This window comes from Sphaerodactylus townsendi, linkage group LG01 (genome assembly GCF_021028975.2).
Source record: "Sphaerodactylus townsendi isolate TG3544 linkage group LG01, MPM_Stown_v2.3, whole genome shotgun sequence".
NCBI lineage: Eukaryota > Metazoa > Chordata > Lepidosauria > Squamata > Sphaerodactylidae > Sphaerodactylus > Sphaerodactylus townsendi.
The window spans coordinates 106,331,040-106,351,885 of NC_059425.1; the positions used below are offsets into that span (position 1 = coordinate 106,331,040).

At 41.8% G+C, this 20,846-nt stretch overlaps 1 protein-coding gene across 2 annotated transcripts in view; it reads right to left on the minus strand.

Moving 5' to 3' along the window:
• Nucleotides 1-20,846, minus strand: part of ARFGEF3 (ARFGEF family member 3) — a 91,795-nt gene that overhangs the window by 28,601 nt on the left and 42,348 nt on the right. For both annotated transcript variants that reach the window (XM_048489747.1, XM_048489739.1), the window contains exons 11-23: nucleotides 18,890-19,002; nucleotides 14,322-15,232; nucleotides 11,621-11,787; nucleotides 10,704-10,869; nucleotides 8,651-8,758; nucleotides 7,135-7,350; nucleotides 6,801-6,911; nucleotides 5,243-5,393; nucleotides 3,777-4,088; nucleotides 2,424-2,557; nucleotides 2,171-2,316; nucleotides 1,275-1,454; nucleotides 493-637 (exon numbers count right to left, since the gene is read on the minus strand). In XM_048489747.1, coding sequence (XP_048345704.1) covers nucleotides 493-637; nucleotides 1,275-1,454; nucleotides 2,171-2,316; nucleotides 2,424-2,557; nucleotides 3,777-4,088; nucleotides 5,243-5,393; nucleotides 6,801-6,911; nucleotides 7,135-7,350; nucleotides 8,651-8,758; nucleotides 10,704-10,869; nucleotides 11,621-11,787; nucleotides 14,322-15,232; nucleotides 18,890-19,002 — 2,860 coding nt within the window. The remainder of the gene's footprint in view (nucleotides 1-492; nucleotides 638-1,274; nucleotides 1,455-2,170; nucleotides 2,317-2,423; nucleotides 2,558-3,776; nucleotides 4,089-5,242; nucleotides 5,394-6,800; nucleotides 6,912-7,134; nucleotides 7,351-8,650; nucleotides 8,759-10,703; nucleotides 10,870-11,620; nucleotides 11,788-14,321; nucleotides 15,233-18,889; nucleotides 19,003-20,846) is intronic.

The window sequence follows — 20,846 nt, forward strand, 5'->3', positions numbered from 1 at the left end:
TTACAATTCACATCAACATTATGTGGAAAACTAGAGCCAATACAAAGGTATGCCAGTTTTACAGAACAAAAATGGAAATTAAAAGCGACTGGAATTAATTTTTCACTCTTGCAGTAGAAACCTCTTTCAGAACTCTGTTGTGATTCAAAACATCATCCTGACTTGGCAAGTGGTATTTTGAACACTGTCAGTGCACTGTATTGGTTAGTATATTGTATTAGAATTAGGGAGACCTGCGTGCAAATGCTCATTCAACCATGAAGCTGGGTGATCTTTTGGCTGCTTTCTCACAGCTAAAGTCACTTCACATGGCTATTGTGAAGGCAAAATTATGAACAAAGAATCACACATACCATCTAAGCTCTTTGGGGAAAGGGTAGAATAAAACATAATTAATTGATTTATAGTTTCATCTTTTTCAAAAATACATTCTTTTTTTTAAAAAAATGCCACTATTTGAGACAAGGGTGAAAAGTATCTAAGAAACCTTACCCATGGAATACTCTCCTACGAGATATTCCTTAACTTCTGACTTGCTGCTGCAACGCACTGTTTCAAGTGCACTGAACAAAGGCCTCCAGCCTGACTGGATCCTAGTTGAGCACACCTCCACTAGCTCTCCTATGGAGGTGATCACCTAGTGAAAAAAACAAACACAGAAAGCATGACAGAGATCAACCAATACACAGAAGTCCCTGTGGAAAAAATATATTGTTTTATATAGAACAATATTTGAATCCAGTAGTGTCTTACAATCCAACAAGATTGTATCTGTTAGAGGGAGCTTTGACGCAAAATCTTATTGGTCTCTGTTTTACTAAACTAGAATCTTGCTCTCCTATTGAACACCAACTTGGCTACTCACCTAAAATCATTTTATGTACAAAACGGATAAACATTTTACGTACAAAACAGATTTAAAAGTTGATGGTAACATTTTTAATTAGTCTGACTTACTGTGTCTTGTCTAATTAAGGTCTTTAGTTATGTAAAGATTGAAGATTGGAGAATTTTAGACTTGCAAGATTTTAGTAGGTATACCCTATAATTAAAACCACTCATGAAAGCTAAGATTCACAAAGCATTATGGTCTGCTCACAAAACACCGGTGTGCTCTGTGTTCTGCAGTGTGTTCTGCACTTGTAGTATACAAAACAGTCCTGCAGATATATTTTCTGCTATATAATGTGACCACAGGACATACATTAAGTTATCATTCTTTTAAAGCTTGTCTCCAGAATCATCATGATCCTTGCAACCAAGATACAACTTGCCTGGTCCTGCACATCCTCGTCACAGAGTTCCAGCTGCAGGATTCGCTCAAAGGGACGGAACAGGGCCTCACTAAAGTGGAAATGAGGAGGCTCATTCCAGTCTGTCAGAACCTCTGTCAGAATATCATGGATGAACGAGACAGCCTTCCGAGATACATGCCTTTCTTTATGGCAGGCGGCCTGCAAAGACAGGAGAAAAAGCAAAATTTTAGTTATGCAGGTAATCAACAAGAACTGCCAGGGCATATTCAGAGAAAACACAAAATGGAGACTAGTTTTAAAATGGCTAGCTTTACTCCATGAGTCTACCTAATTGCTCTTTAAATGCTTATAGCCATCACTAACTCCACTGGCAGTGAATCCCATAATTTAATCACTCATTGAGTAAAGAAGTATTGCCTTTTGTCTGTGTTGTCCATAAAACTACACTGGATATCCATGAGTGCTAGTATTATGGAAGACAAAGAAAAAACTCTCTTCACTTTCCCCACTCTATGTATAATTTTATAAACCTCTGTTATGCCCCCCGCCATCACCCAGCATTGTTTTTTTCATCTAGAGAGCAAAGAGATGAACAAAGGAAACCTCCTGTAACCACCCCAAATGAAACATCATATAGGGCTAATAAACACATTCTGTTGTGCCTGGGAAAAAAGAATTAACTGAACTGTTAGCATTGCAGGCTCGAAAAAGGACAGAGAGAAAGTCTAGCTTTCTATAATGCTTAGCCATTGCTTTAAAGTAGAGTCTAACCTTTTTTATGGCACCACAATTCACCTGTACATAATCACTTTAAGTATCTTAGCTGCTCATCCATGGGCTGGGGTTGCTCTTAGCAATTTTAAAATAATTCAATTCGCAAAGTTGCAGGGATCCCCTGCCCCCATGTTTCTCACCTCTACTAGGTGAGGTGCCACCAGATTCCAGCAGCGCATGAGGTGCAGGAGAGGGCGGGATTTACTCCTTACAATTCTTAGCATGGCACCTCCTAGACGGAACAAATGGAGTGCACCTCTCTTCTCTTGGATAGATTTTACTACTCCTACAAGAATAAAGAAAATGCTGTTGTTATGTATTAAACAATTATATCATGCAAAACATACAAAAAAGCTGCCTTCTGTTTTCATGCCTCTGGTCTAATATTCTTACCTGGCATTGCCAAGGAATAATCAACAGTGTCTGTGACTGAATGGAATAACTGGGACTGGGAAGCCTTCTTCAACTGATACAGGAAACCTCCCAAGGCCAGGAGATTCAGCTTGTCAACAGCATCTTCAAATAGCCTGTGGAGAAGGAAACAGAACACACAAGTTAGTTTGGTTAAATCGTGGAGTCTAATTAAAAAAATACACACTATTGGTTATCACTGTGTTGCAGGACACCAAACCCAGAAATACAAGAAGCAGACGTAGCATGTATTAGAAGTTATACCTTTCCACCCACCAAATGCCGCTCTGCATGATAACATTTACAAAAACATTTGATGAACTAGGGTAAAAATTAACAAGGAAGCCATATGGAAATAAAAATATTGATTTGGTCCACTGGTGTCAGTGTTCCCATTCCTAATGAAGTGTATGCCCTCAAAAGCCAAGGAAAAGAAAATCACAAGGAAGGTTATATATTGTAGGAATACTACAGTCAGACAATCTATGTATGGAATATATAAGAAAATTCTTATTTAATATAATCCTGAAGAAAAGCACTATAAACATCATGGGGATACAGAAACAGTGGAGAGAATTTTCCCCTCTCCTTCTCCCATAATATTAGCACCCACAAACACTCAATGAAATGGATGGCCAGGAGATTCAGGACAGCTAACAGGGAATACTTCTTTACTCAATGAGTAGTTAAATTGTGGATTTCACTGCAAGTGGATGTAGTGATGGCCACAAGCACAGATGTTTGGATCAGTGATTTATCAGAGAGGTCAATCAGTGGGTAAAGACAGGTTCCACATTTAGAGGTAGCAAACCTATGAACACCAGCATTGGGAGGCAGAAGTAGGGGAGCACCTTGGCCTCTATGCCCTGTTGCTTGCCTTCCAGAAGGCCAATGTAAAAGACAGACTGCTGAATTAGATCAGGGGTAGGGAACCTGCGGCTCTCCAGATGTTCAGGAACTACAATTCCCATCAGCCTCTGTCAGCATGGCCAATTGGCCATGCTGGTAGGGGCTGATGGGAATTGTAGTTCCTGAACATCTGGAGAGCCGCAGGTTCCCTACCCGTGAATTAGATGCATCATTGCTGTGATCCAGCAGGGCTCTTCTTGTCTTCTTGTAGCTTGGGTCCTTAGGCAAGCAACTATCGCTCAGTCTTGGCACCATGTGCATAAGATAGGGACATTAGTACTTCCCCACCTTGCAGGGCTGTTAAATTAATTACTTGAGGCAATGTGTGTAAATGGCCTGTTTTGAACATTCATGGTAAAATATATAAGATTGTCTTTTTGAAGACACCCAATCTTTGGGCAGCTCTCAATGCATGACTGCCAATACCTGTCAGCTTGTGTAGAGAGGGAAAGAATAGCCTTGGCTGCACTGCTTCCACTCAGCAGGCTGCCTCCACGGAAGTCGAAGGCTCTTCCCTTGCTGCCTTCTTTGATAAGATCCTGAATGGAGACTGGCTGGATGATGGGGTTGCTGCTCAGAGTGGCTTCTTGCTCCTGCAGGAGTTCCTGGGGAGAGTCCAACAGACCTTCTACATGGAGCCCTCCTGTTGCCTGTTGTCCTTGTGTGATGGGGACCGGTGGCTGAGATGTGCCATCACTAAAATGAGTGTGTTCCAGAGTACTGATGTATTCACACACTCTGAAACGAAACAGGAAAATGAAACAGACAAATCTGCAGTTCACATTCACTCTGAACAACATTAATTGATTTATGGCTGTCATACAATAATTTTAAGGCAGTTGAATGGAAAAGCAGTGTTGTAAGCAAGGTGTTACCGGCAGCTAATTCCACTGCAGGAATTAGATATGCTGTGTGCAAATCAAAAGCAACCTGGTTTAATTAAATTAATATTTTTCACTGCAATGAACAGTAAACCTGCATTAATGACCTGCTGCTAGCCAAATGAGTGTTAGATAGGATGCTACTTTCATTCAAATGGAAGATTTCTTCCATTCTCCAGTTGGAACATGAAGAGTAGATGAAATCTTGTATTGCACTTCTCTTGTGGTAGGAAAGCCTTGCCAGGGAGACCACAGGTGCAGGACAGAGTAAGAAAAAGGTGATTGGAAACAAACAAAAATGATTCCATAGTAATATTTTAAGAAAAGTTTAATTATGTTTAAAATTAAAAGATTTCACAAAACAAAGATAATGAACAAGAAAAAGTTACACAAAAAACCATTTTGAAAATATGCTGAAATTTTTCAAATAATGGATATGAGAAGTTTGTAAAACATCTTTTTTATAAGATTGGCCATATTTCAAGAAAAGTTCCATGATTGTATCGATCTGTTTCTCCAGCACAGAAATGCCCCTTGGCTTTCTTGTGTTGGCAGAATGTACCCAGTAGGATAGAGTGGTAGAATCCAACCTAATACACATAGAAAAGACAGGTCTGAATAAAAATTGTATGGAGTATATAAGAAGGGTGAGAAAGAATGAATCTGTAGCCAAGTAATAAAACAATATAGTGCTTATTTGCATTCTAATATTAAAATGCCTTGCATAGTACTTATAAATTTAAAAATAAATCAAGGTAGGCCATACAGCCTGGAAACCACACAGCACCCCAGTGATTCCGGCCGTCAAAGCCTTCGACAATCTTTCTTGTTATTTAGCGCCATGGAAAATGCTTCTGTTTGGTTGTTTTTATGGGATTACTAAAGAGATTGCAACAAAGATGGTTAACAGATTACGCAGTCTGCATTGGAAAAGATGGCCAATGCCAAGGGCAAGATCAAGCACAAATGGGACTGAAATTAACTGAATGAAGATGAAGGCCAGTTCCATACCTGAACACATGTGGCCAGCAGTCTTGATTGTGGCTTCCCATCTCCAGTCCCACACTAAGAATGGCATCCATACACAAAACATGAGCTGTATGCAGGCAGACTCCTGGCACTTTGCCCATCTGCTCCAGTTTCTGTTCCACTTTCTGTTTCACTGTTACATCATAATTTTAAAAAAAGATTTCCAGTTATTTCCAAAGAATAAATTGAAGTTGAAGTTTTTCTAAGAGGAAGAGTACTTTTAGCCAAATGGGCTTTTAAAAAGGGCATCCTTTTTCATTCTCCTGAACTTCTCGGCAGCATTTGATACTGTCAACCACAGAATCCTTCTGGAGAGGCTGGCTGGGTTGGACACAGAGGGTGCCATGCTTCACTGGTCTCACTCTTACTTGACAGGCTGATTCCAAAAGGTGGTGTGGGGGAATGCTGCTTGGCCCTGTGTCACTTATGTGTCATTCATGCTATGAGCCCTTGCAGCTTTCCATCTCACCCCCCAAACATCTAAATAAAACCACTGAGAGAGGAAACCTGGGGTTTTGGAATGAAGTCCCACCAATATGTGGATGACACCCCAGCTCTACTTCTCTTTACCAGCTAAGCCAGATGGGTCTGTGGGTCATAAATATATGTCTGGAAAAAGTAATGGGATGCATGAGGGTCAATGAACTAAAGCTCAAAGCAGAGAAGACTGAGGTGCTGGCAGTCAATGAAAAAGCTGCTTGTGGATTACAAAACCAGCTTGTCATGGGGGGGCGGGGTTGCACTCCCTCTGAAGGAACAGGTTCGTAGCTTGGGGAAACTATTATTAGATCCTGGCCTACAGTTGGAGGCACAGTTCTCCTTGGTGGCACACAGCACTTTTTATCAGCTTCATCTGGTTTGCCAGCTATGGCCATTCCTCCAGCAGTGTGATCTGCCCACAGCGATCCATGCTCCATCCAAACTAGATTACCATTATGTGTTCTACTTGGGACTGCCTTTGAAAACAGTTTGGAAACTTCAGTTGGTCAGGGTACTGTCAGGGGTTTGCTACAGGTATTGTATCACCCCCAGTGCAGTTAACTATCTGTTTCTGGGTAAAATTCCAAGTACTGGATCTTATCTTTAAGACCTTAAACATCTTGGGGCCAGAACCTGAAGGATTATTTCCTCCCACAGTTAAGATCTGCCTCTCAAACTCTACTCTCTGTGTTTTTGCCTTCAGAGGTGAGGCCAGTAGCAACTAGAATTTTCTGTGGTGATACCTCAACTTTGGGAATGCCCTTCCCCTTGAGGCTTGCCTGGTGCCTACTTTATTTTGTTTCAGATGCCAGGCTAAAACACATCTTACCCATGTGTTTAATTAGGGATTTTATCTCACCAACTTTTTAATAGCATGCTTCTGTTTTATGCCAATGACTTTTTAAAATGGCTTTAAAAATATATTGTGTTTTTTAATTGTAAGCTGCTTCCAGAAAGACTCTGAGTAGGTGACATAGAAATAGTGATTGCAGTAACACCCCCCCCCCACACACACATTATTGTTAAGTAGTAAATTAATTAACTTTTCAAGTAGTTGTACCTTGAGAAATGGCATCGCTAGGGTCTTGGGTCTCCCTTTCTTCCTTCTCCTCTTGAACACATGAAGCAGCAGCCATCTGAGCAAGGGCAGATGCACAGTTAGCAGCAACCCCTATTGAAAGAAAGAAGCTAGTTATTTCTTAGTACATAATCTACATTAACCTCTCTGTTTTACTCATCATGCCCTTGTTAATCATTGGCAGAAAGGACACATGCAAGTCTCTGCACCAGGATTAGTGCTCCTCTACATCTGCAAGGTCACTCTCTGACATAATGAGGATTACATCCCACTACCAAAATTCCTCTAGAAATGCAGCCCATATTGTTGACTATACCTAAAGCACAGCTGAGTCGGGCTGCCTTCCTCAGTCCATCCAGGCTCATGCAGATGGCATCTTTCTCTTTCTGATTCTGCTCCTTGACTCCTTCAGCTCCAAGAATGAATGCCAGTCCTTTAGAGCTCCCTGCCATTCGACCGGTCAGAGGTGTTGATAAGGTATCAATCAAGTTTTTCCAACAACCAATTAGCAGGTATCGGGCAAAAGCAACACCTAAAGGAGGCAGAAAAAAGAGATGGCCCAGTCAGCTCCTTAGTTCACCCAGAAATTCAAGCATTGTTATCTTTTGGGAAATAGAGTCAGTTTTGGCCCAGTTTAAAATAGGTGTTTCAAAAAAGCTGATCTTATACTATAGGTATCTGGAGTGGGCAGGAGCTCTTAGGTATTCAGAAAATGTCTCTTCCCCACCCAATACAAACATACTTGGTTGGATCATCAGAAAGTGCTGACAGACATGGATTTTTGTCCTCCACCTTTCCATCTCCATGATAATTGAAAAGACGCTCTGGTGAAGGAGACAAAATCACTTCCATTTACTTCTTCCATAAATGAAGTGCCATTGAGGGAAACAGGAGAACAGAGTGATCATTAACCCCCCCCCCTCCCCTACACTGTATCCCAACCAATGTGGCTATTATGCCATGAGAGTCTTGTGGCCATGGGAATAAATTCTCCTGGGGATTGGAAAGGACTGCTGGGGGGCAGGGAAAGCTGTAAGATCTGTGGTCCTAGTGAAATCCTTCCTCTGGATTCAACCAACTATATTTGTCAAAGTTTTGAAACAGAATTCAGAACAAACCACAAGAATACATTTTATCTGGTAACCCCCCCCCCCATAATTTCTGACAATTTCTTGATTTTTCTTTATTATTATAAAGGGGGGGGGTCACAATAACCTACTCGATAATAATAATTTATCAAAGCCATGAATATAACAACATTCATAGAAGGTTTAGACAGAAGAAAATGGAAATAGACATAAATAACCTAATAATAACAACATTATCAACACAAAACTAATAACACTTGGTAGCTTTGCAATGTGTGACTCTTCAGAAAAGTTGTAAGCCAGCTGTTTAAAATGATCTGTCTAGTCAAAAATTGCAAGAATTAGGCATGAGGTTCACATAAGCATGAACAACAAAAGCAGCATACATTGTAAAAATGAGCATCTGAAAATTATGAACATGCATTGTTTTTTTAATGCATTTGATTTCATTTTATCAAGATACTACAATGCTTATGTTAGAATGCATACCTAAACTAAGCAACCTTTCCCACAAAGTATAAATTTTTATCAACCATAAAGATGACCCACCCAGTAAAGTCATGTGATTTCTGGAACGTAATAATAGAAAAACACGATCCTAGATCCCTGGCCATGAAAAAGAGAATTGGGAGGTGAGATTCAATGTGGGGAAAAAAATTGTCAGTAGCCTTTCAAAATAATCGAATGCTTTGATGCATGCAGATGTGGATCATCATCCACATCCACAGTAAAGCGATAACTTACCGGCCACTACTGCATTGTCTGGCTTCAAGTTCTGGGTGAGAGGAGACTGGGTAGATGCAGAAGCCATCAGCTGCCCACCTATTGTACTACTTCCCAAACCATCAATGTCTGAAAGGAAAAAAAACAACAGCAGCAGCATGAGAATAAGAAAAAGACACCTGAAACCTGACTCCAAAGATATGTGTTTTACTCAGTATCTCATTACTTGGTTACTTGGAGTTGAATATGTGAAATGCTTTCATTTTGAAGTACTATGTGTGAAGTAGTGCATGATATCACCATCCTGTTTGTGGTATCTGATAAGACTGCTGTTTCACATGTGTACATCGTTACTTCATGCTGCAAATCACTGTGTGAACAACATGACTGAGCTCTGTGAGGACTTAGGCAGAGACATCAAACTAAATCAGTTCCAGAAGTCCAGTGACTACTCTGTTGAAAAATAGAATCTCAATTTTAGTCACTAAAGCCAACTGATGGTCCTGCAAGGGATTCAAGGAGAAAAAGAAATAGAGAATGTAAATGCTCTCAGGCCAGTTCACGCTTACAAAGTCCACATGTCTCCCAGGTGGACTTTGGACAGACATGTTTTGGGAGTTCCCCATTGGGAACTTAATTCCTGGCTGTATGAGGTCCTGATTCAGACTGTGACCATAGCTCATGGAGACAGGGGATTGAGCCTTCCCCACTCAGTGAAGTTTTCCCAACCTGACACAGTCCCGGGAAACAGCTATTTGCCTCTTGGGGAAACTTATTTTAAGCTATCAATCCATGTAATTTTTCCTAGTGGGGAAATAACAACTCACTGGGACAACTTCAGGTCAGGAAAAAGATGGAGGAGGGAGGCTCAATCCCCTTCTATGCATGTGGGGAAGCCCTGATCTTAATCAGGCCCATGTGCACCAGGGAATTAAGATTCCAGTGGGGGAACTCATCGTGTACATCTTTGTCCTTGTGGTGGCCATAGTGGGCTTTGCAACATGTCAATCAGCCCTCACTTGGAAGAAAGTTATTTATTTGCACAAGATTCATTTTCCTAAGCAACGCAGGTTTGCTAGTAATGCAGTAAATCTGCATAACAGCTTGGAATTTTTAAACCTGCTACACAAACTGAAAACAATTTAATGTCTCTGACAAACACAACAGTCACTGAGAACTGAGAAACATTGTTAAAAGGAGAAAATTGGATGTTTGTTCTAACATTAAATTCTATTGTGAGGGATAGGGATTTTATGGTGCTGTCAAAGGTTAGTTGAAGATGTATGCCAATGACCATTCGAGTTCCAAAATGTATCTGAGAATTCCAGACAGCATTTTTATCTGTAAAACAGAAATCCTATCTAGGGAGATAACAGTCCAAACTAGAGCAAGAAAGTAACCACTTCAGACCAAGTGCAGAAAACCTTTCCAAAATCACTATCTAAGTTAATTTTTTTTGCTGTCAAGTTACAACAAACTTATGGCAAACTCGTAGGATCTTCTGGTCAACAGGTGTTCAGAGGTGGCTTGCCATTGCCTGCCTCTGCACAGCAACCCTGGTGTTCCTGGGTGGTCTCCCATCCAAATATTAACCAGGGCTGACCCTATTTCACTTCTGAGACATGAGGAGATTGGGTTCTCCTGGACCCGTGGTGGCACTCCAGATGTTCATGGACTACATTGGCAGGGGCTGATGGGAATTGTAGTCCATGAACTTCTAGAGTGCCATAGGTTCGCCACCACTGTCCTAGACTATCCAGGTCAGTGCACATTCTATTAGTTCATGTTAAATATGAGGCAACAATCCAGTTTCTGAATGAGAGAAGTAAGGTGGACTTGCAAACTAAGGCATTTTGGTATGATGACTAAACAAGCACACTACAACCTTGCCATGTGCCAACTGTTGACTAAAGAGTAAGTTCCCCAGTAGGAGGAGGATGTAATGTCAATATTTTTCCTGAAAAGAAAACACCTGTGACATTCATTTCTAATATTTTGGGTGCTATCACAATGCATTTAGTTGATGGTGTACATTTTTCTACACTACATATTTGAATGACTATATAAAACTGACCAGTTAGCATGGTGATAAGTGGAAGTCTGTGTTCTTCAGGACTTCCCCAATAACCGGCCTCTCCAAGAAGATTTCTCTCCAGTACCTGGTGGTAAAGTTCTTCAACCCAAGCCTGAGAAAACACCATCAATACTCCACTGGACTGGACCTGCTTCATAAATTCCTTCTACAAAATTGAAGACAACACTTAATCAGGAAGTGATGTTTTTCCTCAGAGAACTCTAAACATGAAGGTAAGATCAAGTCACTTTGTCCTCTTACACCTATTAGCGTACAGAGGTATTTCACTTCCAGCACAGTCAATGAAAGAATTCCCACATATAAGTTCTTGAAACATTTATAAATGAAAAATCTCAAACCCTTGCAGGCACTGAGACTACTTGATCAAAGAGATCCCAAAAGCTTTAATTAATCTACATTTATGTAGCAATTAAAATAAGCCTGACTCAGATAGTATCCTATTTTCTAACAGAAAAAATTGTTTCTAAGGAGAATTACTGCATGACATTTCTTGTTACCAAAATAGTTATGTCCTCCTGTGACTATTGTGTCTTCACATCTTTCCCAATTATGAAACTGTGGGCTATGTAATTAACACACTGGAAACATTAATATGACTATAATAACCATTTCCAATTTAAACACATCATGACCATATCTATGTTTGTGATGGGTATAAACTGGGATCACTTCTCCTCCCTTCATGAGTCTATTTCAAGCCTATCTGAAAGTCGATCCTTAACTTAGTTACAATGATTTAAACTTATGGTTGTAAAGCATGATTCAGTAAACTGTGCGTTAACAGAGCAGCAGCAAAAATTCAAGGTATATCCAAATATGACATGTTCATCATAATAAACAATGGCTTCAGGCACAGTTGATGGCAAAATCTTTTTCTGTGCTCTATATCCACTTACTATTGACACAGGGCATTGGGCAGGCTTCTTTCGGTAGTAATCTGCATTGGACAGCTTCAGATTAAGCAGAAGAATGTAGGGAGAAACCATGTAGAGACTGTCTGCATTCATCAGTGCCTGGAAGCTGAAGCCAGTATTCCCTTCAAATCCTGGAGAGTGCATCATACCTGACAAACAGAGATGGAACAACCACTGTGCACTAGATACTTCGCTGGGTAGCCTCATTCTGTGGCCAGCCATGGCAACATGGGGATACTCTGGCATTACTCCAGGATACCCCAGCATAATGCTTGGTTGGCTTCCTAAATGCTAATGGTTTTTGGCCTAAGGAATGTGCTATCAGTCAATCAAGAACAATTTTTCAGAAATTGTACTCATTAAAACAGGTAAATTGTAACCAACTTTTCTGTAACAGTACAGTACAATAAACCTTTATTAGACATAAATAATTCTGTTTTCTGTAACATTAAATTGTCTTTCACATTTCCATTACAGACTGCCCAGTTTTAGATGAAAAAAAAGTTACTGTCAGCAATACAATTACCAGTATGTATAGTGATAGGCCAGCAGTTAAACAACACAAACAGTTTTGTTACATTTACTGTCAGGGTTCCCTCAACCTGACTTTGAATGAGGGACATCAAGTGTGAGGGAACATATTTCCCAAGTGTGAGGTGCCCCTGTTTGGTTTGGGACCCTGGAGAATGGCCTTCAGCCTTTCCCAGCTCCATTTTCCTGATTTAAAATTGCCCCAGGGAATGTTATTTACCGTGTATATGTGTGTGTGTGTGTGTGTGGGGGGGGGCTATGTGGATACACGTGCAGCAGTGACGCACGTATAGATTTTTATGGGGGTGTTCGAGGTGAGGCCCCACCCCCACCCCTGGGGGTGTGGCCATGCTTCCCCAAGCCCTGCCCCCAGCCTCAGTGCTTATAAAAGCAGCTCTCTGAGGCCAGGGATAGCAGACTCCCCTGCCTGCCCGCTTCCCCTCTGGCTGGGCTCCCAGCCAGCAGCCAGCAGTCCCTTCTGCCCTCCCCTCTGGGCAGAGGTGTAGCTAGGGAAAATGAAGCCCTTGCAAAATCTGAGTTTTGCGCTCCCCCCATGGTGGCCGCTGTGATGCTGGAATCCACTCTCAAACAGCATCACTTTCAATGATGTTTAAACTAGAGAGCCCAAATTCTCCTTTTAAATTCACCTTAAAGGGAGAATCTGGAGTCCCCAGTTAAAACAACATTGAAAATGATGCTGTTTTGGGGTAGATTATCCCCCACCTTGAAACAGCATCACTTTCAATGTTTAAACTGGGGACCTCAGATTCTCCCTTTAAAATCCATGCCAATTTAAAAGGAGAATCTGGGGAAATTTGGGGGGTGTCTGCTGTCAGGGGTGCAATTGTTAAGCTAGCAGCACTAAGCTTTCAGGGTATTTTTAGGAGACTCTCCTGATGATACCATCCAGGTTTGGTGAAGTTTGGTTCAGGGGGTCCAGAGTTTGGTTCAGGGGGTCCAAAGACCCTCAAAGGTGTAGCCCCCATCTTCTATTAGCTCCCATTGGAAACAATGGGGGATGGGGCACCCCCTTTGAGAGTCCATAACTTTGGACCCCCTGAACCAAACCTCACCAAACATGGATGGTGTCATCAGGAGAGTCTCCTGAAAAGTCCCTGAAATTGTGGTGCTGCTAGCCCAGGGGTAGGGAACCTGCGGCTCTCCAGATGTTCAGGAACTACAATTCCCATCAGCCTCTATCAGCATGGCCAATTGGCCATGCTGGTGAGAAGCTGATGGGAATTATGGATTCCTGAGTATCACTGGAGAACACAGGTCCTAACCCTATGCTAAAATGCACCCCCTGCAGGCCAAAAGCCGGAAAAACACTAACAAATACAAAAAAACCCAAACAGGGGGCAGAGCTTTAGACATGTAATGGGGGGGTTTGAACCAGAGAACCCCCTTACCTACATCCTTGACATTCAGCTTCCTAATATGTATCCATGCATGTCATGGTCCATGCACTCTATGGGGAGGGAAGGGAGGGGACCCATCATCTGGTCATGGCCCACCCACTCTGGGGAAGAGAGGGAGATACACATTCAGCTTTCCAAGAGAGTAAATAGGATCCCTCAAGAGCTGCTGCAGGTTGGGAAAATGGTGAGGGGAGGAAGGCTGAAACCCTTTCTCCTCACACACAATGGTTCTGATCAAAACTGGTGTCCCACATGCTTGGGAAATGATTACCTTAGCTCCGGACATCTGACAGTCTCAGTCAAAGCCATTTGGTGGGGGGGGGGGGACGGATATACAAATGCTACAAACTGTTACATGTAGTTTGACCATTGGATTAATGAAATTCCCTTGAGTTCTGATCCCTTGTCAATCATGAAGGCCTCTGCATAATCTTGAGTCAATCACACTCTGCCACAACAAAACTTATCTCACATGGGATGATATCCTGTTTGTGTATATCTCCTGCAAATAGATTCCCATTTCTGGCACATTTTTTCAAGCATGTATTATTTTCTTGAACAGAGAAAAATAAAGTGGGATGAGCTCCTTATTTTACAGAACTAATCCATAAGGCTGCACATCAGTCAGGATGCTAACTTTTTAAAACACAGTGTAAAAACTATACCTATTCCCTTCAATAAAGAGATGCTATTAATTTAACATTAACACTGAACCAAACAACCAGCTCACCAACCTGAACAAAAAGTTGAAGAAAAGTTCTGAAGGGCCAAATCCACTTCTTCAACACTAGGAAGAGCTATTAATTGAGGAAGAAGAGTTTCAAGGGACTGGATAAACAACCTGGCACTCTGCTGATCTGCTTCCTGGTTCTTCAGAAGTTTCAAAGAAAGGGCAGCAGTTCGTAAAGACTTGTGACCTGGACAGTCTCTTGGGGTCTGCTCTTCATCAGCCAATGAACAGTTGTCTGAGCCAATGTCTGAGACATCTGATCTCCCAGAATCCTTCTCTGCTGCCATGGAATATTGGTCACATGAGTCAAATTCAGTCCTGGAAAGATCCTGGTCATCAACACTGAAATTACTCTCGCTGTATCTGGATCCACAGGAACGTGCCCTGCAATCAACTGAAAGAAAATTAGTTATGTCTGGATAAACAACCATATGGCTCCGTTGAACAACATCCGGCTGATCGACAGTTTCCGATTCTGGCTCTTTATAACGAATCTCTTTACCCACTTGTCCACCTGGTGATTGCAGTGAATTTTTACGAATTTCAGAATTATCTTCCGGAGTAGTCTGTCCCAAATCCCCCTCCAAAGTAGTTTGGCCAGTGTCTGTGGTAACACTAATGCTAATATCAGGACTTTTTTCATTGCCTGCATCCCAGGGAGTATGTTCCGATGACAGGATACGTCTTTGCCACCTAAAATCGGCATCGTTGATCTCCATGGAATCTCTGCTTGTTTCAGCCCCATCTTTTAACTCTTCTAAACGTCGGAGAAGCAAATGGATCTGCTCTTCATTCAAGCCTTTTCCTTGACTTAACTCATCTAAAGTTCCAAGAAGGGCACAAGCACAAGATACCGAGGCGTAGCATGCTTCAATTCCACCTTTGATGCAAGCTTCAGTCATCCCATCCAGGATACTAGGATATAAACACACACACACATACAAACCTTTTATTCTTTTTGCTGGAATGCAAATCCTTGAACACAGAAGCATTACTAGTACATTGAAGGACAAATATGTGCCTCCTTTGTTTTTGCTAATCAGCTGTAATTGGATGACATCACTATTCAGTAGTGAGAGAAGCCTGACATTTGCTTATTCAACAGGACATTACCATCTCTGCCTTTGGTACTTCAGGTTTCAGCTCACATCCTCATTCTGGCCTTTCTTGAGATCAAGGCCTTGCTCTACCAATTGATCACACAGGCTGTCTGCTGGAGAACAATAGCCCCAACCTGATCCTAACAATAGGACAAGGTATTTCCATGTTGATCCCTGCTCTTTTAAAGTAGTAGACTGTGTTAAGAATGCTGGATCATAATGATCTCTGACATAGTTCCAGAAACAAAATCTTACTAAATTGGAATTAAGATTTTCCCTGCTTCTTCAATGCGTTTTCAGTTTATGTGCCTTTGACATCTGCTTGTCCAGTTTATATGTATTCCTGTCAGCTTGTGGAGCCCAAAGATGTAGACAAGATCCTTGGAGAGATGAGACCTACCACCTATGTTCGTGACCCTCGACCCTCCTGGCTGATAAAAGCTACCAGGGCTGGCCAAGAGTTGTGGTAAATGCTTCTTTGAGAGTGGGAGCTGTGCTGCCTGTGCTCAAGGAGATAGTGATTAGATTTATTTTGGAAAAAAAACACCCTTCCTAAATCCTACTATGGTGGAGAACTTCTTGTCAGTGTCCAATCCTCCATTCTTGGACGTGATGCTAGAATGGGTGACTGCTTCGCAGTTCCAGGGGTTCTTGGAAGAGACAGATTTTCTGGACCCATTTTAGTATGGCATCAGGCCAAGTTTTGGAACAGGCCTGCTTTGGTTGATGATCTCTACTGAGAGCCAGACGGGGGGGATTTGATCTCTCAATAGCCTTCAGTATTACTGACCATAGTATCATATGAGCTTGGCACTGGGACTCAGGGGTACTGTGTTAGGGTGGTTCAAACCCTACCTGGGAGGTCACTCTGGAATGGTGACTAGGGAATTCCTGCTCTGCCCCACATACGTTGGCTTGTTGGGTTACGCAGGGTTCAGTTTTTCCCACCTAATTCAGAGGATGCTGTTGATGTTCTGAACCGGTGCTTGGAGTCAGTAATAGATTGGATGGGAGTTAACAAGCTGAAACTTAATCCTCACAAGGCAGAGAGGCTCTGGGTTAGTAAACCAGGTAGATCTTTCTGCTTGGATGGGGTTATACTCCCCTTGAAAACCCAGGTTTGCAGCTTCAGAGTGCTATTCAACACAGTGGTCATCTTGGAAAACCTGGTGGATATGGTGGTTCAGAGTACTTGTGCATAGGCTGTGTTCCTTGCTCAGTCAGATCTAGCCACAGTGATCCTTTGTTACATCTAGACTGGGCTACTGCAATGTGCTCTACTTGGGGTTACTCCTGAAAAGTGTTGGGAGGCTGAGCTAGTGCAGGAAACTGTGGCTAAACTGCTGGAACTTGTGGCCACAATATTACAGCAATTATACTGGCTACCAATCCAGTTCCAGTTTGCATTAAAGGTGTTGTTGCTGACATTTAAAGCTCCACATGGATTGAAGGACCATTACCTCTCATATATTCCTGCCTACAAATTATGATAACAGGGAAAGCCCCTCCTGACTGGGGTGTTGTGGGCATTCCGGGTTTTATGGTCGTGTTCCAGTAGCATTTTCTTCTGATGTTTCGCCTGGATCTATGGCTGGCATCTTCAGAATATCTGACTGTTCTATCAATCAATGACACTCATTTGCTGAATACACAAGAGAAGGCCTTTTCAGTGGCAGCCCCATGATTAAAGTATAACCTCCTCAGGAAGGTGCACCTGACCACTTTACTTTCAGTTTATAGGAGACAGTTGAAGACTGTTTTATTTACTACCACTCCTGAAATGTGATTTTAAATTCTGTTTTTTATGTTATCATGTATTTTATTTTACATATCCATGCTATTGTGTTATTCACATTAAGCATATTAAATATTTCACAATATTGTGCTGATATCTAGTAACCAGGCCTGTAGTTACGGTGGTGCAAAAGGGGGCTGGGCCTAGAGGTGGGATTTAGCCGGTTCGCACCAGTTTGGTAGAACTGGTAGCTACGGTTAGCTTTCACCGAACCGGCTGCATCCCACCACCCCAGGGGAGGGGGAGGGCCCCCCACCCGCAGCATAGGGTTCCCGCCGACTGCTGCACTCCGTCGCAGCCCACTTACCTGAATGCTGCAGGGGATCATAAATGGCCAAACCGGGGCCTTTTCCTCCCCCTTGGGCCCAGCCGTGCAGCTGGGAGACCTTCCCCTGGCTGGGGATCATGTCAGCATTATCCAGAGGCACTAAATGGCACAAAGGCCTTCCTGGCTGTGCAGCTGGACCTGAAGCCGGGGGCCTGCTACATGGCTGGGGAGGCCTCTTCCCCACTGAAAGAACTCTCTGGCATGATCCCAAGTGGGGGAAAGGTCTCCCGGCCATGCAGCCAGGAAGCCCCTTCCCTCCCCTGCTGGAAAATCTTGCTGGTGCCGTCCAGCTTGGCTGGGCAACACCGGTGCGATCCCCAGCGGGGGAAAGGTCTCCCAGCATTGCAGCCGTGAAGCCCCTTTCCTCCCCTGCTGGAGGATCTCGCTGGCGCCGTCCAGCTTGGCTGGGCAACGCCAGCACGGTCCCCAGTGGGGGAAAGGACTTCCGGCCATGCAGCCGGGAAGTCCCTTCCCGCCCCTGCTGGAAGGTCTCGCCACCACCATCCAGCCGCGTACCTGGGCCCAAGGCCGAGGAAAAGGCCCCAGCTGGGTGAGCCACGGTCCTCTGCAGCAGCCAGGTAAGTGGGGCAGCAGGGGTGGGGGGACACTCAGCGGGGAGGGGGGAGAACCGGTTGCTAAATTAATTGAATCCCACCACTGGTTGGGCCCCACCAATCATTTGTCATGCCTCTCCAAGCAACGCTAGAATTGGTAGAAAATCCATGAGTCTTTCATGGATAAATTCTGTACTGTAAACAAGGGAAGGAGCTGAGGTAAAAAGGTGCAAATCATTGCATAAATCTTCCAAATATGAGTACTCTATGTAATCAGTTAGAACAGAATTAACAGTTAGCAGGACAGAAGTGTCCTAATTTAAAACGCAGGATGTGTGTGTGTGTGTGTGTGTGTGTGTGTGTCTCATGGGATATCTGAAATATTTTTGCACTTTTCTAGTTTTTGTAACCCTATATCTATTGCATTGGTTATGAGATCCCTTACAGTATTCAATTACATTGCTTTATACTATGTATTCACCTTGAGTCTCAAGTACAAATCTGGTAAAAATAATAAAGCACAAATAAATAAATACTAAAGAAAATAAATAATGATTGGCTGACCACCACTATACTAATTTGCTCCCCCACCAAATAATTTTTTCTGGCTGTGGGCCTACTGATGACCCATATCCTATTATGGTATTTATCCCTTAAGTGAAGAGAAAAGTTAAATATATGCAAATTGCAGCTATGTACATTCCACTGTATCCATACATAAATAAGGACATCCTACTTTGCTGAAAACTTCAGTAGTTACTAGACATGCATTTAAAATATAGTAATGGAACATACAGTTTGAGAAGATCCAGATGGGACTTCCTTTTTGAAATGGATCTTTTTCTGGATTCTGGTTCAGAGAAGCAGGGGCATGCCAAATCACACAGTCGTTGAGGACTACCCAGCATCTAAACAGAATGCAAGTCTGTATGAGATAAGAGAAACTGTACGCAACTCAAATGAATGCACAACTGAGATTATCTTGAATTTTTAAGTGGGTTGATTGGTTTGAGGACATACAGAAATAATCTAACACTATACCTTGTAAAGCAAAGCAGATCTTAAGAGGCTTTAGATTTTGACTGGGATCCTAGGAAGCATTAGTGGAATGACTTTTCTGCCACCCACTGCTATCTGCAGATCATAGAGATCAGTGGGGGGGTGGGGCTATAAAGGGGGAGGGGAGAAATCAGTGACAAGTGGTCTTCTCCTTTTCTGTCAGTATAAGTACAAAGTACAATATAAGTACAAACCACAAACAAAAAAAACACCTTTGGATCCAAGCCTTTGATTACAAAGTTTTTCAAAATTTCTGCTGACCGTGAATTAAACCTAATCAGTGAGAATCCATTCATGTGTTCAAGCAAGACTGATATTAAAGTAAGATAATACAATATGGTTTTAAGAGTCCTACATGATCACATACTGTACTAGCTTGAGTTCATAAAGAGTACTATTTATGCTTTTCAAAAGACATCAGTCTTATCGTAAAGCTTTAAGAAAAGAACTGCATGATGCCTGTAGGGTATATTCATGGTAGCTGTCAAAATATTCTCCAAACAGTGGTAATACCACACAATACAACGGATAGTCCTCCATGATCATAGAGAAGGCTCTGAGAGCAGCCAACATGGACAGAACCAAATATTGCAAGTGGAATAAACAACCAGTTGAATGCATGTTCTTCTGGCAAATATAACCAGACAGAATGAAATGTGAATAAGAATATTTTTTCTGCTGGCATTTTCATATGTTAATACCATGTTGTGAAGTAGCTGCAAAGAGGGTTATTGCTTTTCCATTTTCATATTTACAGTAATTGTGGATACCAATTGGCAAAAAAGCAGTATAAAACACTTTCAGCCTTATTCAATTTAAATTCTGATTATGGTTATTATATACTTTTTTTGGAAAAATAAATTAAGAATCTTGTGGAAGAAAATTATTCTAAAATGTGTGTAAAACACAAAGACAGATTAAAATGAATAAAGCATACCATAACATAGTAAAATCATTAGGCCATGCTTTCATCCCAATTTAGAAGACACCTACACCTTCAAAGATGCTTGCTGAAATGCATTTATTCTCAGAATGCACTGAGTCCTATTCTTGTCATGTTTAATTGCTAAGCTGCGGCTTTTTACTTTTCAGTGTTCCTTCTTGGTTATTTGAAGATTGTAAAAAGCAAAGGACCCCAAGAAGATGTGAATACCAACAGCAGCAATTGTGGTATAAAGTGAAACATGGGCAAGATGGGCAGATATTTTCAGATTTATTTTTAAATATATTTTATATATATATTATATTTTTAAAATATAAATTTTTAAATATATTTAAAATGAACAAATACACATACTATAAACTAAGCCACTGGAGGTACACTGATAGTTCTTTTAAAATAGCATGTACTTGCAGTTACTTAGTAAATGCAGTAGGGAAAAAACCTTAGGTATGTTTTGTGCGATAACCTGACGGTAGTAACTAATTCCATAAGTTTGGTTTAATATTTAGTTTATCAGTTAAAGATGCTGTCAGCTACCATCACACATGCTTCTAGACTGGTCTGATTTATTCCATGATCAAATGTGGTCTAGATGTGTAGATAATTTGCAGGCTTTCAAGTCATAATATTAAACACACGTTACCCTGCATGCATTGTCCAACTTCATATTGCTGATCTCAATTCCAGGCACCAAATGCCATATAAGCTTCAGTCTGGCTAAAGGTGGCCTGCTCCACATCACTGTCTATG